The sequence below is a fragment of the Mobula birostris genome, chromosome 4, assembly GCF_030028105.1.
Source record: "Mobula birostris isolate sMobBir1 chromosome 4, sMobBir1.hap1, whole genome shotgun sequence".
NCBI classification, from domain to species: domain Eukaryota; kingdom Metazoa; phylum Chordata; class Chondrichthyes; order Myliobatiformes; family Myliobatidae; genus Mobula; species Mobula birostris.
Genome location: NC_092373.1, coordinates 28778575 through 28801292, shown reverse-complemented (window position 1 = coordinate 28801292; position 22718 = coordinate 28778575). Strand labels below are relative to the sequence as shown.

The 22718-nt window shown below is 43.7% G+C and overlaps 1 protein-coding gene across 1 annotated transcript in view; it reads right to left on the bottom strand.

Moving 5' to 3' along the window:
- Nucleotides 1–22718, bottom strand: part of LOC140195872 (uncharacterized) — a 128619-nt gene that overhangs the window by 40938 nt on the left and 64963 nt on the right. The window contains exons 4-7 of the mRNA XM_072254512.1: nt 20861–21009; nt 11910–12050; nt 5906–6054; nt 2961–3056 (exon numbers count right to left, since the gene is read on the bottom strand). Coding sequence (XP_072110613.1) covers nt 2961–3056; nt 5906–6054; nt 11910–12050; nt 20861–21009 — 535 coding nt within the window. The remainder of the gene's footprint in view (nt 1–2960; nt 3057–5905; nt 6055–11909; nt 12051–20860; nt 21010–22718) is intronic.

The window sequence follows — 22718 nt, the reverse complement described above, 5'->3', positions numbered from 1 at the left end:
TTTTTAAAGCTCTCAATGGTCTGGGACTGGAGTACATCACAGAATCGCATTCATTTTATAATCCTGCTCGAGCTCTCAGGTCTTCTTTCACTGGTCTCTTAAATTCAAACAATCTTCCACAAAAGATAATTGACACCTCAGCTTTTTAAAATTATGCTTCTAAATTGTAAAACTCAATACCTCAAACCATAAGGGATGCAGACTCAAATGATACTTTCAAATGCCAGCTCAAAACTTATTTATTCAACTTTGCTTTTAAGTAACATAATTTTGCCTTTTATTTTTATGTTTGAACTTTATCCCATTGTAAATCAGTTTGAATTACATCTTTTTTTAAAGTGCTCTGAAGATAATTTATTTAGTTAAACTAAATTAACTATCATCCTTTAAACAAAACAGGTGAACTGAAAGCTATCATCCAGTTGAATTTGAGATGTCTCAGCCATAGAGTTAGTGAGTCTGAATCATAGCATGGAAACAAATTCTTCAGCTCAAATGGTCCTTGCCGACCAAGATTCCTGTCTGAGCTAGTCCCAATTGCCTCCTTTTGTCCCAAATCCTTCTGGACCTTTTGTATCCATGTTCCTTTTAAATGATGTTTCAATCACTTCCTCTGGCAGCTCAGTCAATATATGGAAAAAGTTGTCCATCAGGCTCTTATTAAATCTCTCCCATCTCACCTTAAACCTATGCCCTCTGGTTCTCAATTCCCCAACCCTGGGAAAAGACAATGCTGATTGATCCTATCTATGGCTCTCAAGATTTTATGCACCTCTATAAAGATCATTCTCCTGCACTCCGATGAACAAAGTCCTAACCTGCTGGTCTTCCATATCCAAGTTATAACCCTATAATTCTCCTCTGCACTCTTTCCTGCTTAATGGCCTCTTCTCTGTAACAGAGTGACCAAAACTGGGACACGGTATTCCAAATGCAGTCTCACCAGTATCCTGTTCAACTACAACATAACATACAAAATGCCGGAGGAACTCAGCAGGCCGGGCAGCATCTATGGAAATGAATAAACAATCAATGTTTCCGGTTGAGACCCTTCATCAGGACTGCTGCTTCTGTTTTTCCCGTTTTATTTTCTGCTCTGATCGCCGAAAAATAAATTTCAAAATGCTGTTTAAATCTTTTCCAGTTTTCAGCTGTTTCCAGTCAGCTGAAGCATTGATAGAGGTTGCAAAACTTCCATTTTTAAAGCTGTTGCCAAACAACGAAAAAGTTTGCACTCTTTTTTTTCGATTATCTTCGCTTCTCCCGTGTAAGCAAAACAAATTATTCTTCCAGACCGATTTCTGACACCATGTTGTGTTCTTTACACATACCGTGGGTTACTAAGAACAAACCATATTCTGGAAGAATTAAAACTAGAACGTTTATTTACAACAGCAAACAGCAAGCACATCTTTAACATACAGTTTCTAGATCATTCTATCATTTCTGCGCATGCTCCCGACTCTGTCCAATCACGTTCTTACATGTGACACCTGATATCACCACACTCCTGAATAGTCAAAGAATAGCAAAGGGATTACCCGGGCAAAGGAATCTACGCTGCCCAGGTGTTCCTCATGTTCCTGATTCACTCGCCACGTGTTTTTTTTGTGCTCACGCTTGTATCTGCGATGGTTATTCTTCGAAGTTACCACTGCCAGCACACACGAAGTTTCCACTCTTATATCCATTCCTTATCAATTCAAATGTTGCATTCCAGTGTCATTGGCCATGTGTCTGACCTTTAACACCTCGTTACTGGCTCTGCTCCAAGCCAGCATCCATTTATTGCCCTCTTCCCATCAAGTGACAGTCGATAATTTATGGCTCTTTGTTCTCAATCAGCAATGAGCTCGAATCACTCCAGGCAGACACTAACCCCAGCATTCACAAACCTACATGTTACATCCAACCAAAGAACATCTCACAAATAATTTCTTATTTGGAAATGACCCCTGGTCTGGCAGATTACCTAAAGTATCATTGTGTCTTCTTTAAAACATTGATCAAGCCCAGCATGTCAAGTTCACAAAATGGAGAATACAGTGTCTTCACAAAATGGCAGCTTCCAACCCCAAGCATGCGGCAAGAACAAAGACAATTATTCTATCTGCTTCCACTGTCCTTGATTCATTTGAGTTCACGGATTTGTAGACTGTGTTTCTTTCTGCCCAACACCACAATGGCTTGCATTCTCAATGAGATTCCATGTGAGAAAACAGTTTTATTCTTACAAAAGCAACAAAAACTTGTCAAGCAGTCAGCAACATTTTCCAACCATCCTACAGAAAAACTGTGGGGTGGGTCTGGTAACATTGTGGTTAACATAACACGTTACAATGCCAGCTGTAAGATTCAAGATTACTTAATGTCATTTCCAGTACACAAGTGTAAAGGAGAACAAAATAATTATTACTCTGGGTTTGTTGCAGCATAAAAAGTACGTTAAGGTAAAGAACACAATAATAAAAAACACAATAAATATAAACAAAGAGTTCAATTTCTGCTGGTGTCTATAAGGTTTTTGTAAGCTACCCCCATGCCCATTTCTGCTTCCTCTTGGTGCTCTGGTTTCCTCCCATATTCCTAAGATGCACAGTTAGGGTTAGTATATCCTGTTGGTGCCAGAAGTGTGGTGACAATTAAGTCAGTCAACCATTCTCTGATTACCACATTCAGCAGCACATGTATGGAAATCCCAAAACTTGGGTTAAAAATAACACTTCTGATCAGTACCATTGGCACCTGCTGGTAAAATCCACCTCGTTGGGAAGAACTCATAACTTACCCCAATAAAAGAATTATTTGTATGGCACTACTTATGTCTTATTCCTAGCCTACGATTGTATAAAATGCATATTCATTATTACCTGTTCGGTTATTCTTCACATCTGCAACTTTGAAAACATTGTGGTTGTGATACGTAGACTCTATGTAAATAAATGTATTGAAATAATTACCTTTTCTTTCCTTCTTGGATCCAGGAATGTTGCTATTCATATCAACACTGCCAACAATAAGTCTTGTGTTTTCATTTGATGAAACGGAATGTAAATCTGATTCATTGTGTTATTTGTAAAATGGGGGGAAAAAAACCAAAGTAATGAGCAAAGAGATCACAATCTAAGATCACAGAACAGTTGCAAAATAAACAAAACCTTGATACAAACATTTCACAAACCTAATATGAACATAGCAGTTTATAAACTAGGAATGAGTACACTACTCGGCCTCTCAAGCCTGCTCCATCATTTAATAAAATTATTACTAACCTGTTGGTAACCTCAACCCTACCTTCTTATCCTGGCTTCTTCCCCCTTCCTTTCCAGTCCTGATGAAGAGTCTCAGCCTGAAACTTTGGCTGTTTATTCCTCCCCACAGATGGTGACCTGCTGAGTTCCTCCAGCATTTTGTATGTGTTACCCTGCATTCCTGTCTACCCATTGCAATCTTTTTACCTACCGTACTTTCCAAGTATCCATGTACCATTGCCTTAATAATATTCTAAAACTCTGCTTTCACAACTCTTTGAGTGAGACAGATTCAAAGACAACAGCCTGCTTTGAGAGAGAATGTCACCTCATCTCTGTCTCAATGGGCAGACCCTTATTTTTAAGTAAAGACTACTGGTTGTACATTCTTGATAAGGAATCATCCTTTCACACCCATCCTGTCAAGATCCCTCAGGATCTAAACTTCAGTGGGAACAAGCCGCACTTGCCCAATCTTTTCTTGTAAGATCATCTGCACATTCCAGGAATCAGTCTAATAAGCCTTCTCTGAACTGCTTCCAATACATTAACATCTTTCCTTAAATAAGGGAATTAATACTGTACTCCAGGTGCAATTCCACTAATGCCTCATGTAGCAGAAGCAAAAATCCCCTAACTTTCTATTCAATTTACTTTGAAATAAATGACAACCTTCTGTTAGCTAATTCCTTGCTCTACTTGCAAATAAGCCTTTGTGAATCGTGGATTAAGACATCTGGATTCACCTGAAATCTCTCACCATTAGATAATGTTATTTTTAGATAGCCAATTTTACATTTTCTCACATTATACTTTACTGACAGATCTTTGCCCATTTTCCTTGTGAGTCCTTTTGTGTTTCTCTTATATCCTCTTCACAACTCACTTCTCTACCTAGCCACCTGACATCAGCAGAACCAAATTTGGTGCCTTCATCCTAGATAGTTATACAGTCAGTGGCCACTTTATTAGGTACATCTGTACCCCTTCTCAATAATGCAAATATCTAATCAGCCAATCATATGGCAGCAACTCAATGCATTAAAGCATGCAGACATGGTCAAGAGGTCCAGTTGTTGTTCAGACCAAACATCAGAATGGGGTGGGAATGTCACCTTTGACCATGGAATGATTGTTGGTGCCAGACTGGGTGGTTTGAGTATCTCAGAAACTGCTGATCTCCTGGGATTTTCACACACAACAGTCTCTAGAGTTTACAGCGAGTGGTGTGAGAAACAAAAAACAATCCAGTGAGTAACATTTTCCAGATGTCTTAATCCATGATTCACAAAGGCTTATTTGCAAGTAGAGCAATTAACTAGAAAAACTAACAGAAGGTTGTCATTTACTCTGTGGTTGAAAACACCTTGTTAATGAAAGTGTTCAGAGGAGAATGGCCAGACTGGTTCAAGCTGTTAGGAAGGTGAAAGTAACTCAAATAATCATGCATTACAACAGTGGTGTGCAGAAGAGCATCTCTGAGTGTTTAGCACACTGAACCTTGAAGTGAATGGGCTAAAGCAGCCGAAGACTACAAACGTACACTCAGTGGCCACTTTATTACCAGAGGAAGTACCTTACACAATCCTTTCCACCTTTCCAATATGACCTAAAATGTGATCAGAGCTTCACGTAAATACTAAAACTAGATAAAGAGAACTTAATTAAATAAATAACACAAAAAACATAATACTTGTTCCTTTATTCAGTTTAGGTCAATTTTATGCAGAAATAGAGAAAATGTTTACAGGGTTCACAAACTTTCTAGCACCACTGTGTCTCTTCACATCAACTTTTGTTGCTATTTTTACCCTCTAAATTTTTGAGACCAGGTATAGGAATTTAACTGCCTGTGGACACCATATATAGTACTGTGCAAAAGTCTTAGACACACACACACTCACACATATATATGGTGCCTATGACTTTTGCACAGTACTGTAGTAACTTTATGTCTTGCACTGCACATGATACATGTGAATGATGATAAACCTGATTCTGATATGGGTCTCTATTCTGAACTGAGTGAGAAGGGAATCATGGTTGGATAAAGAGGAAGGGAGATGGGAGGGAGTGGAAAGCAACAGAGAGACAGAGACATTCTGCAATGATTAATTAACCAGTAGTTTGGAATTAAATGACTTTGTCTGGTGTCTCAGGGCTGGGTGTGTCTGCAACACCCACCCCCCAACCCTGACACCCCTTCTCTGCCACACCCCTCTTGCGGCACTCCACCCTCGCCAATCCCAACATCCTTTGCTCACATCACATTTACAAACTTGCTCTTCACTCTACGTTGACAAATTCAGTACTATGCGAAAGTCTTAGGCAACCGAGTTAAATATATATGTGCCTAAGACTTTTGCACAGTACGGTATATTTTTCCTTAATGGTATGAGCAGAATAAGTGCAAATCAAGTGTATACCGTATGCCTACAAAAACACCTCCAGTTGACTGTTGGGGAAATGAGGATAAGGAAGAAAGAAATCCATGCCTCTGTATGACCCTGTACGTCACAAGACAACATTTGTCCTGTAGCTAAGTTTATTGTTTAAATAATTTATCATCCCTTTTCCCAGTCTGTATTAGAGGATATGCTAATTATGCATTTATAATACACTGCATAAGAGATTTATATAATATCCATCTGCACCTTCCAGAACAGGCTTTGATGTTTCGCCCTCGATATCTGAAGATGCCCCAGATTTCTTCCTCGCCACATGTTCGGCATAATTGGCAATGAACGTAATCAGCTCATAAGCCCCCTCACACTGCAGATTATTTCCATCCAGAAGCAGATCTCTGCAAAAGGGACAATAGAACAGGATGACAGAACGAAATTATTCATTGTCAGTCAATCATTTTACAAAACCTTGCTACTCTGTTTATACTGTTAACAAGTCGATAAAACTATTCCAACCCTGGGCAATGTATGATTCTGGAGAATGTACTCCAAACCTGGAATGAGTTAGATTTTCTGACATTCATTTGTGCTACAATCTAAATCAACCATTGATATAATACACGTCTAGACTCCAGCAGTACAGAGGGCGCAACTAAAGATCTGGAATTTGAGTTTAAATCCCACGACAGAAACTTGGAAGTTTATATTCATGAAATTAATTAGCTTAGTTTCAGTAGTGGGGTCTATGAAACTCTGACATAAACACCTTCTGGTCCTCTAATATCCATCAGGTTCACTAATGTCTACTTGTTTCTTTTCAGGCTCTGTCTCTCTAAACCACAGCAATGTTGCTGATGTTTAAGTGGACCCAGTAAGCCATCTGGAACAAAGGCAATTCAGGAAGGGAAATAAACACTGGCCTTTCATAGACACCAACATCCCATAGGAACCAAAGTAATTCTGCAAACTGGGAGAAAAAAAGATGCTGAACAACTGGGAGCTGAATTTAAGGGAGGCAGAGACTCATCCAATTTAGACTGGAAGCACCATTGCTAGTTCAAAGTAAATTTATTATCAATGTACGTACCATATACATTACTATATACAACCCTGAGCTTCATTTTCTTCTGGGCAGGATGATGAATTTTGCTGTTTCTGAGACCAAGAGGATGTCTGGTCTCAAGGTGGTCTTGACGATGTGCTGTGTGGAGCTGCCAGTCGTCAGCAGGTGCCAGAATCCCTGTGGGTGCCTCTAGTACATCATCCTGCTGGAGCTGACAGTGCCGTGGGAGGAGCATCTGGAGGAGGCCCCTGGGAGGAAGCTTGCCAGATACAAGGAACTGGCCAGTGACGGTCAGAGACAGGGATGGAAGGCCAAGTGCATGCCCGTTGAAGTGGGCAGCCAGGTCTTCGCTATGGACAGTCTCCTCACAGAGCCCCCAGCACATTGGGCATTGCTGGTACAAGGAGGCAGAGAGCCACTGGAAACATCACCGAGGCAGCAGATAAAGCCTCAGGATGGCTCTGGATGAAGCGAGCAAGTCCATGGGGATCTGCAGCACATGCTGCCTGAACACAAGTTGTGGCTTGATCTGTCATGGCTGGGTCACCTGGGTGAGGGTGTCTGATGCTGAAAGACCTGAAACATCCAGTGACCTAAGGTTACATCACTGATGATGTGTTTAGAGTATTGTAGGAAGAATTCTTTAAAAAATACTAGTGAGCTAATACAAAGCTAAGTACTTTTATTTCTGTTTCCCAATCACTTTGCTATTTTAACCAATATACAGTACTGTGCTAAAGTCTTGAGCACCCTCACTATATATATGGTCTGAGATTTTTGTACAGTACTGTATATCAAGATCATGACTGATCCTTTACCTCAACATCCATTTTCCTGCATTATCCCCATATCCTTTGATTATCTTATTATCCTCAAATCTATCAATATCTGTTTTAAATGAATTCAATGACTGATTCTCTACAGCCTTCCAAGGTAGGGAATTCCTAAGATTCACCGACCACAAGATAAATATTTTTTTCCTTATCTTGGTCCCAGTTCTTCTGAAACTGTGACCTTGGTCCTAAACTCCTGAGCCAGGGGAAGTATCCTCCGTGCCTGTGAGGAGTTTGTACATTCTCCTGTGACCAAGTAGCTTTCCTCCAGTTGCTCCAGTTTCCTCCCACAGTCCAAAGATGAACAGGCTAGGATTAATGAGTTGTGGACACACTATGTTGGTAGGCAGACCAGTGCAATCCTTGCTGATTTGATTTGATGCAAACAGCACATTTCATTGTATGTTTCAATGTTTTGATGTATGGTTAAGTGTACTATTAATGTAAATGGGAGCTTCATGGCTGGCACGGACTTGATGAGCTGAAGGATCTGTTTCCATGATGTGTGACTCTATGTCCCTCTCATCAATGGGGGGAACGTCCCTCTCATCAATGGGGGGGAACGTCCCTCTCATCAGTGGGGTAGAACATCCCTCTCATCAATGGGGGGGAACGTCCCTCTCATCAATGGGGGGAACATCCCTCTCATCAATGGGGGGGAACGTCCCTCTCATCAATGGGGGGGAACGTCCCTCTCATCAATGGGGTAGAACATCCCTCTCATCAATGGGGGGAACGTCCCTCTCAGCAATGGGGGGGAAACGTCCCTCTCAGCAATGGGGGGGAAACGTCTCTCTCAGCAATGGGGGGAAACGTCCCTCTCAGCAATGGGGGGGAAACGTTCCTCTCATCAATGGGGGGAACATCCCTCTCAGCAATGGGGTAGAATGTCCCTCTCAGTAATGGGGGTGGGTGAACATTCCTCTCAGCAATGGGGGTGGGTGAAGTCGACACTCACAACACACTGGAGGAACTCAGCAGGTCGGGCAGCATCCGTGGAAGCAATCAGTCAACGTTTCGGGCCGGAACCCTTCGTCAGGACTGTAGAGGGAAGGGGCAGAGTCCCTACAAAGAAGGTGGGGGGGAGGGTGGGAAGGAGAAGGCTGGTAGGTTCCAGGTGAAAAACCAGTAAGGGGAAAGATAAAGGGGTGGGGGAGGGGAGGCAGGAAAGATGAAGAAGGAATAGGGGAAAATACAACGGGTAGTAGAACGAGGTGGAACCATGAGGGAGCTGGGGGAGGGGGCAGAGTGAAACTGGGATGGGGGAAGGGAGGGGGAGGGAATTACCGGAAGTTGGAGAATTCAATGTTCATGCCAAGGGGCTGGAGACTACCTAGACTGTATATGAGGTGTTGCTCCTCCAACCTGGGTTTAGCCTCATCATGGCAGTAGAGGAGGCCATGTATGGACATAACCGAATGGGAATGTGAAGCGGAGTTGAAGTGGGTGGCAACCGGGAGATCCTGTCTGTTGTGGCGGACGGAGTGGAGGTGCTCGACGAAGGGGTCCCCCAATCTGCATCAGGTTTCACTGATGTAGAGGAGGCCGCACTGGATGCAATAGATGACCCCAACAGACTCACAAGTGAAGTGTTGCCTCACCTGGAAGGACTGTTTGGGGCCCTGAATGGTGGCAAGAGAGGAGGTGTAGTGACAGGTGTAGCACTTACGCTTACAGGGATAAGTGCCAGGTGGGAGATCCGTGGGGATGGACGTGTGGACCAGGGCGTTGCAGAGGGACCGATCCCTGCTGCAAGTGGACAGGGGTGGAGAGGGAAAGATGTGCTTAGTGGTGGGGTCCTGTTGAATGTGGCGGAAGTTGCGGAGGATAATGTGCAGGATCCGGAGGCTGGTGGGGTGGTAGGTAAGGACAAGGGGAACTCTGTCCCTGTTGTGGTGACGGGAGGATGGGGTAAGGGCCGAAGCGCAGGAAATGGAGGAGATGCGGGTGAGGGCATCATTGATGACGGTAGAAGGGAAACCACGATCCTTAAAGAAAGAGGACATTTGAGATGTCCTGGAATGGAAAGCCTCATCCTGGGAGCAGATATGGCGGAGACGGAGGAACTGGGAATAGGGAATGGCATTTTTGCATATGACAGGGTGGGAAGAGGTATAGTCGAGGTAGTTATGAGAGTCAGTGGGCTTGTAGAAGATGTCAGGGGACAGCCTGTCTCCAGAGATGGAGACCGAGAGAACGAGAAAGGGGAGAGAAGTGTCCGAGATAAACCAAGTGAATTTGAGAGCTGGATGGAAGTTTGAAGTAAAGTCGATGAAATTGACACGCTCAGCATGGGTGCAGGAAGCAGCACCAATGTAGTCGTCAATGTAGTGAAGGAAAAGTTGGGGAGCAGTACCAGTATAGGTTTGGAGCATAGACTGTTCCACATAACCAGTGAAGAGGCAGGCATAGCTGGGGCCCATGCGAGTGCCCATAGCTACACCCTTGGTCTGAAGAAAGTGGGAAGAGCCAAAAGAGAAGTTATTAAGTGTGTGTACCAGTTCCACCATCCGGAGGAGGATAGTGGTGGTGGGGAACTGGTGAGGTCTATTATCCAGAAAGTAGCGGAGGGCTTTGAGGCTGTCTTGATGGGGAATGGAGGTGTATAAGGATTGGACATCCATAGTGAAAATGAAGCGGTCGGGACCTGGGAATTGGAAGTTATTGAAGAGGTGGAGAGCATGGGATGTATCCCGGATGTAGGTGGGTGAACGTTCCTTTCAGCAATGGCGGGGGGGGGGGTGGGAAGTAGAAATGTCCCTCTCAGCAATGGGGGGGGGAGTGTAGAAATGTCCCTCTCAGCAATGGGGGGTAAAGGAAGTCTCCTTGACATTACCCAATTATGCAGGCAAAATAAAACTAAGCAGTGTAAAATGAAATACTGACCTGCTAACATTGGTGTTGCAGTATCACATCTTCTTTCATAGCCTGACAGCAAGAGATCTTCACTCCTTGTAAGGAGGGGGAGGGAACGTCAACTCAGACCATGAGAGGCCTGCGTCGGGCATTTTCATGCCTTATAAGGTGCAGATTGGAAGTCTGTGTGGGGCGCCACTCCTCACACAGACACTAGAGCAATGTGTGGTTAAGTGCCTTGCTCAAGGACACAAACACGCTGCCACAGCTGAGGCTCGAACTAGTGACCTTCAGATCACTAGACGAACGCCTTAACCACTTGGCCACGTGCCCAACACTGGGGTTATATTCTCTCAAAGGATGAGAAAGAACTAGCCCAGTAGTCAGTTAAAGCCATTGGAAAAGTGCTACATAAAAATGAGAGATTCTGCAGATGCTGGAAATCCAAAGCAACACACGCAAAACGCTAGAGGAACTCAGCAGGTCAGACGGTATCCATGGAAATGAATGAACAGTCAATGTTTCTGGTCAAGATCCTTCTTTAGGACTGAAGTAGAAGGGGGAAGGTATCAGAATAAAAAGGTGGGGGGGGGGGAGGGAAGAAGGCTAGCTGGAAGGTGATAGGTGAAGCCAGGTGGGAAAGGTAAAGGGCTAGAGAAGAACAAATCTGATAGGAGAGGAGAGTGGACCATAGCAGAAAGGGAAGGAGGAGGGGAAATGATAGGCAGGTGAGGAGAGGTAAAAGACCGAAGCGGGGAATAGAAGAAGAGGGGAAATGGAAGGAAAAAATCTTTTTACCGGAAGGAGAAATCAATACTCATGCCATCAGATGGAATATAAGGTGTTGCTTCTTCAATTTTCTTTGTTTCTTTTGGTTTGGATCAGGATGAAAGGTTAGCACTATTAACTCGAATGGAACTCACTGGTTGGCCGGCTCTTTAAGTGAATGCACGGAAGACTAAATTTCCAAATAAGCACTATACTTTTCTTTTACTGTTACTGTACAGAATTTCTTTTTTTATAGAAACATAGAAAATAGGTGCAGGAGTAGGCCATTCGGCCCTTCGAGTCTGCACCGCCATTCAGTACGATCATGGCTGATCATCCAACTCAGAACCCTGTACCAGCCTTCCCCCTATACCCCCTGATCCCTTTAGCCACAAGGGCCATATCTAACTCCCTCTTAAATATAGCCAATGAACTGGCCTCAACTGTTTCCTGTGGCAGAGAATTCCACAGATTCACCACTCTCTGCGTGAAGAAGTTTTTCCTCATCTCGGTCCTAAAAGGCTTCCCCTTTATCCTCAAACTGTGACCCCTCGTTCTGGACTTCCCCAACATCGGGAACAATCTTCCTGCATCTAGCCTGTCCAATCCCTTTAGGATTTTATATAAGCCAACTATCTCAGTATTCAGCAACAAGCATTAATTCAGCAACATCATAAATTAAAACAGATTTCAGCTAATTCACAGGTAGGGCACCCAAAACTATTTCTATTACTTAATGGCAGTTTTGGCCACCAGTTCTCCCAAGAATGATCCACTTGGAGGTCCTAGATCACAGTAACACATGCTTAGTGTTAACAGCTGACCATTTCCCTTCAGTCCATGGCATAGTCCTCGTAGGCCTTCATCAAGAAATCTGAAAAATAGTGATCAAGTGACTTTTTAAATTATTAGTAGCTTCAAGACATCATTAAAAACAAGAAATCAGTGTAATATCATGGATCAGCATATTCTGGATTAAAATCAGCTTTTCAATGCGAATGTACCCATTACATCAGATTAAAGATTTTATTTTGTCAAATTCGGTCTCGGATTTTATAATCTGTCATTAGTTCACCTAACTATTTCTTAACTGAATTAATTATGAATTTTTTCGTGAATGTTGAGTTGAGATCTCAATTACCAACCAGTATTTGAATGATCTTTTCATTGTTTTGGCAGGCCCTGGAGGAACGCTGAATCATTTGGCTATATTTGTGAACAGTTGAATGATAGTTACACTTGAACTTAATCTTTCCAGTCCCTTGAGTCTCGGCAACATTCTCATAAATTTCCTTGGTGCTTTTTCCAGCTTATTGGCATTTTTGTGTATCAGGATAACCAAAGCTGAACACAATATTAAATATGACCTCACCGATGCCTTGTACAGCGTTGTTGGGAAGGGAGCTCCAGCATTTAGGCCTCTGTAATTTACAGGGACCCGGGTTCCCGATCCACCTGACCACTGCTACACTGTGATTAGGAATGCCCTCCGTTCTATGCCTAGACCGCATCTCTGGAAATTTGATCACATGGCTAACCACCCCTACCAACATTCAGGCAGAGGCTAAAGAGCGAGACTCCAGAGATAAGGACAACAAAAAGGTGGTCGCGGGCGGCAGAAGGGCGGGATTGTTTCGAGTCAGTGGACTGAGCCACGTTATAAAAACAATCATACACAAGCGTGTCCCCACAAAATCAATCAGAGTCTTCCCCAACCAGAATCTCTGGATGAACCATGAGATCTGTAATCTGCTGAGGGCCAGATCAGTGGCATTTAGGTCTGGTGATACAAAAGGTCCAGGTACAATCTCCAGAAATCTATTACCACTCCTGCCTGAGAAGCAGCTTGGATCTACTCCAATTGCCTACTGTCACAGCAGGTCCACAGCAAGTGCCAATTCATTGGCTCTTCACTAAACCCTGGAATAACTGGACAGCAGAGATGCATAAAACAGGTTGTTCTTCACTGACTACTGCTTGGCACTCAATTCTATCATCCCTTCAAAACTAATAAGCTTCAAGACTTTGGCCTCAATACCACCTTGTGAAACTCGATCCCAGATTTCCTCACTTGCAGGACCCAGTCAGTTCAGATTGGCAACAATACCTCCACCACGTTCTCCATCAGCACAGGTGCACCACAAGGCTGTATGCTTAGCCCCCTGCTCCACTTGCTTTGTACTTATGATTGTGAGGCCAAGCACAACTCCAGTGCCATATTCAAATTTGTCGTTGGCCAAATGAAAGGTGGTGATGAATCAGCATGCTGCAGGGAGGTTGAAAACTTGGCTGAATGGTGCCACAACAACAACCTCTCACTCAGTGTCAACCCGACCAAGGAGCTGATTGTTGACTTCAGGAGAAGGAAACCAGAGGATCATGAACCAGTCCTCATTAAGGATCAGAGGTGGAGAGGGTCAGTAACATTAAATTCTTTAGTGTTACCATTTCAGAGGATCTGCCCTGGGGCCAGCATGTACTGTAAGTGCCAAAACGTAGAAAGCATGGCAACGCCTCTACTTTCTTAGAAGTTTATAAAGATTCAGCATGTCATCTAAAAATTTTACAAACTTCTATAGATGTGTGATGGAGAGTATATTGACAGGTTGCATCACAGCCTGGTATGAAAACACCAATGCCCTTGAATGGACAAGCCTACAAAAAGTAATGAGTACAGTCCAGTCCATCATGGGTAAAGCCCTTCCCACCAGTGAGCACACCTACACAGAGTGCTGTTGCAGGAAAGCAGCATCCATCATCAAGGACCTTCGCCACCCAGATCATGCTCTCTTCTCACTACTGCCAGCAGGAAGGTGGTACAGGAGCCTCAGGACCCACACCACCAGGTAGGGTAGGATTGGTATAAATGGGTGCTTGATGGGGAGCATGCACTGGTCGGTCAAAAGGCCTTTCTCTGTGCTGTATCTCTCTGACTCTTTCTGCAACTCTATTAAGAAAAGGCACGACTGTGCAAGCGCGTGGACGCCAGCCAGTTAGAACAGCGAGGAGAGTTTAAAGAGAGGCGGTTATTTCATCAGCAGTTTGATCGGGGCACGACTGTGCAAGCGCGTGGTCGTCAGCCAGTTAGAACCGCGAGGAGAGTTTAAAGGAGACAGCTTTATAGGGCGGGCGACAGAGTAGAGGGTGACAGAGTAGGAAGGATTTGGCTCAATGGGTCGAGGCGAGGTACATTACTCGTGTAGAATACAGACAGGAAGAATGTGTGAGGCTGGTGTTCTGTGCTCAGTGTCAGATGTGGGAAGTCCTGGAGACTCCCAGCCTCCTGGATGGCCACATCTGTGCAAGATGCATCGAGCTGCAGCTCCTTAGGGATCGCGTTAGGGAACTGGAGATGCAGCTCAATGACCTTCGCTTGGTCAGGGAGAGTGAGGAGGTGATAGAAAGGAGTTATAGGTAGGTGGTCACACAGGGGCCACGGGAGACAGACAAGTGGGTAACAGTCAGGTGGGGAAGGGCAAGAATCAGGTACTGGGGAGTATCCCTTAACAATAAGTACTCCTGTTTGAATACCGTTTGGGGTGGTGGGGGGTGCTGGCCTACCTGGGGGAAGCAACAGTGGCCACGCCTCTGGCACAGAGTCTGGCCCTGTGGCTCAGAAGGGGAGGGAAAGGAAGAGGAAGGCAGCAGTGATAGGGGACTCTATAGTTAGGAGGTCAGACAGGCGATTCTGTGGATGCAGAAAAGAAACGTGGATGGTAGTTTGCCTCCCAGGTGCCAGGGTCCAGGATGTTTTTGATCGCGTCCACGATATCCTGAGGTAGGAAGGAGAACAGCCAGAGGTCGTGGTATGTATTGGCACCAATGACATAGGTAGGAAAAGGGAGGAGGTCCTGAAAACAGACTATAGGGAGTTAGGAAGGAAGTTGAGAAGCAGGACCTCAAAGGTAGTAATCTTAGAATTACTACCTGTACCATGTGACAGTGAGTATAGGTGGAGGATAAATGGGTGGCTGAGGGATTGGAGCAGGGGGCAGGGATCCAGATTTCTGGATCATTGGGACCTCTTTTGGGGCAGGTGTGACCTGTACAAAAAGGACGGGTTGCACTTGAATCCCAGGGGGACCAATATCCTGGCGAGGAGGTTTGCTACAGCTATTGGGAAGAGTTTAAACGAGAATTGCTGGGGGGTGGGAACCAAACTGAAGAGACGGAGGAAGAGGCGGTTGGCTCACAAATAGAGAAAGCTTGTAGAGAGTGTGAGAGGGAGGATAGGCAGGTGATAGAGAAGGGATGCGCTCAGACCGATGGCTTGTCTATGAGCTTAGAGCATGGATCAGTACTTGGAGCTATGATGTTGTGGCCATTATAGAGAGTTGGATGGCTCAAGGGCAGGAATGGGTACTTTGAGTGCCAGGCTTAGATGTTTCAGAAAGGACAGGGAGGGAAGCAAAAGAGGTGGGGGCGTGGCACTGTTGATCAGAGATAGTGTCACAGCTGCAGAAAAGGAGGAAGTCATGGAGGAATTGTCTACAGAATCTCTATGGGTGGAAGTTAGGAACAGAAAGGGGTCAATAACTTTATTGGGTGCTTTTTATAGACCACCCAATAGTAACAGGGATATTGAGGAGCAGATAGGGAGACAGATTCTGGAAAGGTGCAATAATAACAGGGTTGTCATGGTGGGAGATGTTAATTTCCCAAATATTGATTGGCATCTCCCTAGAACAAAGGGTTTAGATGGCATGCAGTTTGTTAGGTGCGTTCAGGAAGGTTTCTTGACACAATATATAGATACGCCTACAAAAGGAGAGGCTGTACTTGATCTGGTATTGGGAAATGAACCTGGTCAGGCGTCAGATCTCTCAGTGGGAAAGCATTTTAGAGATAGTGATCACAATTCTATCTCCTTTACCATAGCACTGGAGAGAGATAGGAACAGACAAGTTAGGAAAGTGTTTCATTGGAGTAAGGGGAAATATGAGGCTATCAGGCAGGAACTTGGAAGCATAAATTGCGAACAGATGTTCTCAGAGAAACATACAGCAGAAATGTGTCAAATGTTCAGGGGATATTTGCATAGAGTTCTGCATAGGTACGTTCCAATGAGACAGGGAAAAGATGGCAGAGTGCAGGAACTATGGTGTATAAAGGCTGTTGTAAATCTACTCAAGAAGAAAAGAAAAACTCACAAAAGGTTCAAAAAACTAGGTAATGATAGAGATCTTGAAGATTATAAGGATAGCAGGAAGGAGCTTAAGAATGAAATTAGGAGAGCCAGAAGGGGTCATGAGAAGGTCTTGGCGGACAGGATTAAGGAAAACTCCAAGGCATTCTACATGTATATGAAGAACAAGAGGATAAGACATGAGAGAATAGGACCAATCAAGTGTGACAGTGGAAAAGTATGTATGGAACCCGAGGAGATAGCAGAGGTACTTAATGAGTACCTTGCTTCAGTATTCAGTACGGAAAAGGATCTTGGCAATTGTAGGGATGACTTGCAGTGGCCTGAAAAGCTTGAGCATATAGACATTAAGAAAGAGGATGTGCTGGAGCTTTTGGAAAGCATCAAGTTGGATAAGTCACCGAGATCGGACGAGATGTACCCCAGGCTACTGTGGGAAGTGAGGGAGGAGATTGCTGAGCCTCTGGCGATGATCTTTGCACCATCAATGGAGACGGGAGAAGTTCCTGAGGATTGGAGGGTTGTGGATGTTGCTCCCTTATTCAAGAAAGGGAGTAGAAATAGCCCAGGAAATTATAGACCAGTGAGTCTTACTTCAGTGCTTGGTAAATTGATGGAAAGGATCCTGAGAGGCAGGCTTTATGAACATTTGGAGAGGCATAATATGATTAGGAATAGTCAGCATGGATTTGTCAAAGGCAGGTCGTACCTTACGAATCTGATTGAATTTTTTGAGGCTGTGACTAAACACATTGATGAAGGAAGAGCAGTAGATGCAGTGTATATGGATTTCAGCAAGGCATTTGATAAGGTATCCCATGCAAGGTTTATTGAGAAAGTAAGGAGGCATGGGATCCAAGGGGATCTTGCTTTGTGGATCCAGAATTGGCTTGCTCACAGAAGGAAAAGAGTGGTTGCAGATGGGTCATATTCTGCACGGAGGTTGGTGACCAGTGGTGTGCCTCAGGGATCTGTTCTGGGACCCCTACTCTTCGTGATTTTTATAAGTGACCTGGATGAGGAAGTGGAGGGAAGGGTTAGTAAATCTGTTGATGACAAAGGTTGGGGGTGTCGTGGATAGTGTTGAGAGCTGGCAGACATTACAGTGGGACATTGATAGAATGCAAAACTGGGCTGAGAAGTGTCAGATGGAGTTCAACACAGATAAGTGTGAGGTGGTTCATTTTGGTAGGTCAAATATCATGGCAAAATATTGTATTAGTGGTAAGACTCTTGACAGTGTGGAGGATCAGACAGATCTTGGGGTCCAAGTCCATAGGACACTCAAAGCTGCTACACAGGTTGACTCTGCGGGTAAGAAGGCATATGGTGCATTGGCCTTCATCAATCATGGGAATGAGTTTAGGAGCCGAGAGGTAATGTTGCAGCTATATAGTATCCTGGTCAGACCCCACTTGGAGTACCGTGCTCAGATCTGGTCGCCTCAGTACAGGAAGGATGTGGAAACTACAGAAAGGGTGCAGAGGAGATTTACAAGGATGTTGCCTGGATTGGGGAGCATGCCTTATGAGAATAGGTTGAGTGAACTTGGCCTTTTGTCCTTGGAGTGATGGAGGATTAGAGGTGGTGCATAAGATGATGAGAGGAATTGATCTTATGGATAGTCAGAGGCTTTTTCTCAGGGATGAAATGGCTAACACGAGAGGGCACAGTTTTAATGTGATTGGAAGTAGGTACAGAGGAGATGTCAGGCGTAATTTTTTTAATGCAGAGAGTGGTGAGTGCGTGGAATGGGCTGCCGGCGACGGTGATGGAGGCGGATATGATAGGGTCTTTTAAGAGACTCCTCAATAGGTACATGAAGCTTAGAAAAATAGAGGACTATGGGTACCCAAGGTAATTTCTATTGTAAGGACATGTTCGGCACAGCTTTGTGGGCCAAAGGGCCTGTATTGTGCTGTAAGCTTTCTATGTTCTATGTTTCTAAAAGCTCATGATGTGCCCAACACTTAATGTTTAATGTGTCTGCTTTCTGAGTAGTATTTATGCACCAAATCCTTGAAAGAAGCGTTTCCATATTGTAACAGACATGAAAAAAGTCAGTATTTATCACTCTTCCTAAGAAACCTGGAGCAATAGAATGTGAATTACATGGGACCATAAGTTTAATGAGTCATATCACTAAGATACTTCTAAGAATTTTGATGACAAGATACAAGCTGAAATAGGTTAAGAACAATGTGGTTTTGTGAAAGACAAAGGTACAAGAAACGCAATATTGATGTTAAGGATACTATCAGAACGAGCTATTCAATTGCAAAAAGATTTGTTTGTTTTACCGACTACACAAAAGCATTTGATAAAGTGAAGCACAATAAGTTATTTGAAATACTACAGGAAATCTAGATCTAGATTCGAAAGACCTCCGCCTAATCAGAAATCTGTACTGGGAACAAACTGCCGCTGTAAAAATAGATGGAGAAGTGAGTCAGTTTACCAAAATCAAGAGAGACATTAGACAAGGGTGTGTTTTCTCACCTGATTTGTTTAATGTGTACAGTGAAACAATATTACAAAAAATAAGAGACACCTTAGGAACCAAAGTTGGCGGTGAAAACGTAAATAATTTCAGATATGCGGATGACACTGTGTTAATTGCAAGTACAGAGGAAGAACTACAAAACTTAATTGATATAGTTGTCGAAGAAAGTGCAAAAATGGGTCTATCGATAAATTGCAAAAAGACAATATATGATGATATCCAAAAAGGAGAATCCTATCTGCAGGCTGAAAATAAACGGGGAAGACATAAAACAAGTACAGAACTTTTGCTACTTAGGAAGCTGGGTGACATCAGATGGCAGGTGCGACATGGACATCAAAAGAAGAACAGGGATGGCAAAAGACACCTTTACGAGAATGAAGAGTATACTGACCAACACTAAACTAGGCATGACAACCCGTCTCAGAGTACTGAAATGTTATATTTATTCAGAGATGTTATATGGATCAGAATGTTGGACAATATCTAGTAACATGAGGAAACGAACTGAAGCAGCAGAAATGTGGTTTTTGAGGAGGATGAAAAGAATATCATGGACAAAACGAATATCTAACGAGGATATCATGAACAGAGCAAGCACAAAAAGAGAAATAATGTATGAGACCATGAAAAGGCAATGTAACTTCATTGGAGCTGTGATTAGGAAAGAGGAGTTAGAATGCATGGTAATTATGGGAAAGATTGAAGGGAAGAAAGCAAAAGGAAGGCAAAGAAATGATGATGGAGACAGCAGCCAGAGAACTGGAAATGAATACCAATGAATTGATCCACCTGACCCGAAACGGGAGTGTGTGGGCCATGGCAGTTAAAGCTCAAACTGGGCACGGCACCTGATGAGGATGATGAACAGACATGCAGTTACCGTACACACACAAATTCTACAAAATTACACACATGGACTGCATAGTGCCAGTGGGAAACAACTGCTTCTAGGTAAAGTGATCTTGGCAATAACGTCAAGGGTTAGTTATATCTGAGAATATGGAGGGGATCCATAAATGCCCTTTTGGTGGGTGTACTGTACAAGTTCAAGTTCAGTTCTTTGTCATTCAACCGTACACATGTATACCACCAAACAAAACATCATTCCACTGGGGCCAAGGTACACATCACAGTACATATAACTCATACACATGACACATAAAGTAATATTACCACAAATAAATTAACAAATAATAAGGCTCATTTATGACACAAGTTAAAAAGTCAACAGTATAATACTAGTGGTGCTTCATGTGTGATGAAACCTTGGTGCTGGCTGGGAGTTCAGTCCCCTAACGGCCTGAGGAAGAAGCTGTTTCCCATCCTAACAATTCTTGTCTTAATGCTATGGTCCTTCCTGCCTGATGGTATGGGACCAAAGGGACAGCTGGATGGCTGGGAGAATCATTGACAATGCTAAGGGCCCTGCGAACACTGTTGATAGGTGGAAGAGAGACCCTGATGTTCCCCTCAGCAGTCCTCACAATCCTTTGTAGGGAATTGCTGTCAGATACCTTGCAATTCCCATTCCAGATGGTGATGCAGCTGGTCTGGTCACTCTGGATAGTGCTCCTGTAAAAACTGGTTAGAATGGGGACAAACAGTGGAATTTGGGATAAGTGAGTTTTCTAGCCCCTTTTTTATCTTGTAGCTTTCTGTTCCTGAAAAGGCCCAAACACCGTAACTTCTAACAAACTCATACTTCACAGGCTTCGACTGGCTTCTTGTAGTGTGGGTTTCTTGTAGGGATTTACAAGTTGGATAAATGGACAGCATTATCTTGTACTTAAGAACGACACTGGGGTCACTGCAGGAGAAAAGGCATTCTCTTCTGTAAACTGACCTCTCAGGTATTATAACACAAGGGGTTGGGGCCTTGCAACTTAATGCTGCATTCCACTTCAGGTGAGTAGTGAAGGTGATATTCAACATCATATTGTGAGCCTTTGCAATGACGACACAACAGTCTGAATTAAATGTACAAAAGCATTTTTAAAAAATTATGCTTCAATAATAGAGGTTATATACTTACTCATTGTAATCCAGAACAATGCTAGTCAGCACACTAAAATTGAGAGATTTCCCAAGCCTTTCAATTGACCAGGTATCAATTCCACAATCCAACAATTCAATTTTGGAAAACGGATAAGAGGTCCGTCCACGGAGTTTGAGAATTATTGCCTGTGTGGTCACAAACAGACCCAGATGAAACAAGCCGACATGACTAACATTAAAACATTACATAAATCTAAAATATCACCGGAGCTTTCTCACACAGTGCAGATTTCAGGAAAGCACTGGCTAGTGCACAACCCAACCACAGGAAAGCCAGGGCATCACGCCCTGCCGCTTCCCAACTTCCTAATTTCTGGGAGAAGCAAAAAGATACAAGCATATGAATAATACTGGAACAGCAATACTAGGTGGAATAATTCTCCTTCTTTCTTTCATGTGATCAGAACGCTCCCAAGAGATGGGCAGTGTTGTTTGATACAAGGACATAGGAAATCAGTGCCAATGCAGAGTACCATCCCTCAAGCCAGTCCCACCATCAAAGGCTGATCTACTTACTGCAGCCTCAAGTTCATTTTCCAAAGTTCAAAAGTTCAAAGCAAATTTATTATCAATTGGGAATATGTTACCATCTATTACCTTCAGATTCATTTTCTTGCAGGCATTTACAGGGAACAAAAGAAGTACAATACAATACTTTGCATAAACAGACAGAGACTGACAAATACTAATGGCAAAGAAGACAGACTGGGCAAATAAAGATAATACCAAGAACATAAGTTGCAAAGAGTCCTTGCAAGGTCAGTTTGTAGAATCAGTTCAGAGCAGTGATGAATGAAGTTATCCACACTGGTTCAGGATAATAACTATTCCTGGGATCTAAGGCTTCTGTACCTCCTGCTTGATGGTAGCAATGAGAAGAGAGCATGCCTGGGTGGTGGGGGTCTTTGCTGATGGACGCTGCTTTCTTGTGGCAGCGCTCCACTGTGGGGTGGGGGCTCTGCCTGGAATGGATCGGGCTATATCCACCTCTCTCTGTAGCCTTTTCAGTTTCCTCTCTCTCTCTCCCCCCCTCCCAAACATCACCTCTGCACTTCTTGGGAGAGGCCAGAAGAGAAAGAGCCCATGGAGGATAATGGAAAAGTGGCACAAGATGGAATAACGCTCTCGGACTCTCCCTGTGATCGGAACGTTTCCAAGAGATGAACAAAGTTGTTGATATGACAGTATTCTGTCCCATCAGCATCACGGCTGATCCATTTACCGCAGCCTCAAGTTCATTTTCCAAAGTTCATGGTGCTTCCATGACAGGCTCTGGTGCAACCAGCTAGGATAGTCTCCACTACGGATCTATACAAGTTATAGAACTTCAATAGAAGTTCGTCAAAGTTTTGGTAACATGCCAGATGTACGCGAACTTCTAGGAAAGTAGAGGCACCGCCATGCCCTCTTTGCGGTAATGAAATTCACTGAGAGCTCCCCCCAAAATCTTTATGCACTCAACAATTAGACATTCACAGCCTTTGGAACAGAAAATTGTGATGAGCCACAATATATCTATTACCTAAGAGGTGGATCATTTTCCTGTAGAGCAGGGGTTCCCAACCTTTTTTATGCCAAACACCCCTACCAATAACCAAGAGGTCCACGGACCCCAGGTTGGAAACCCCTGCCTTAGATAGTGGACCATAGTACCAATCTATTCAGTCAGGGGAAAAAACCTTTGAGTATCACCCTAAGTAACACCATCATTTCTCACCAGATCTAAAGGACTGAAACATTCTCTCTCTCTCTCCCTTCCTCTCTCTCTCTCTCTCTTTCTCCCCCCCTCCCTCAGAGTTTAGTTACATCATCTCCAGAAAGGAGCATCCTTCACA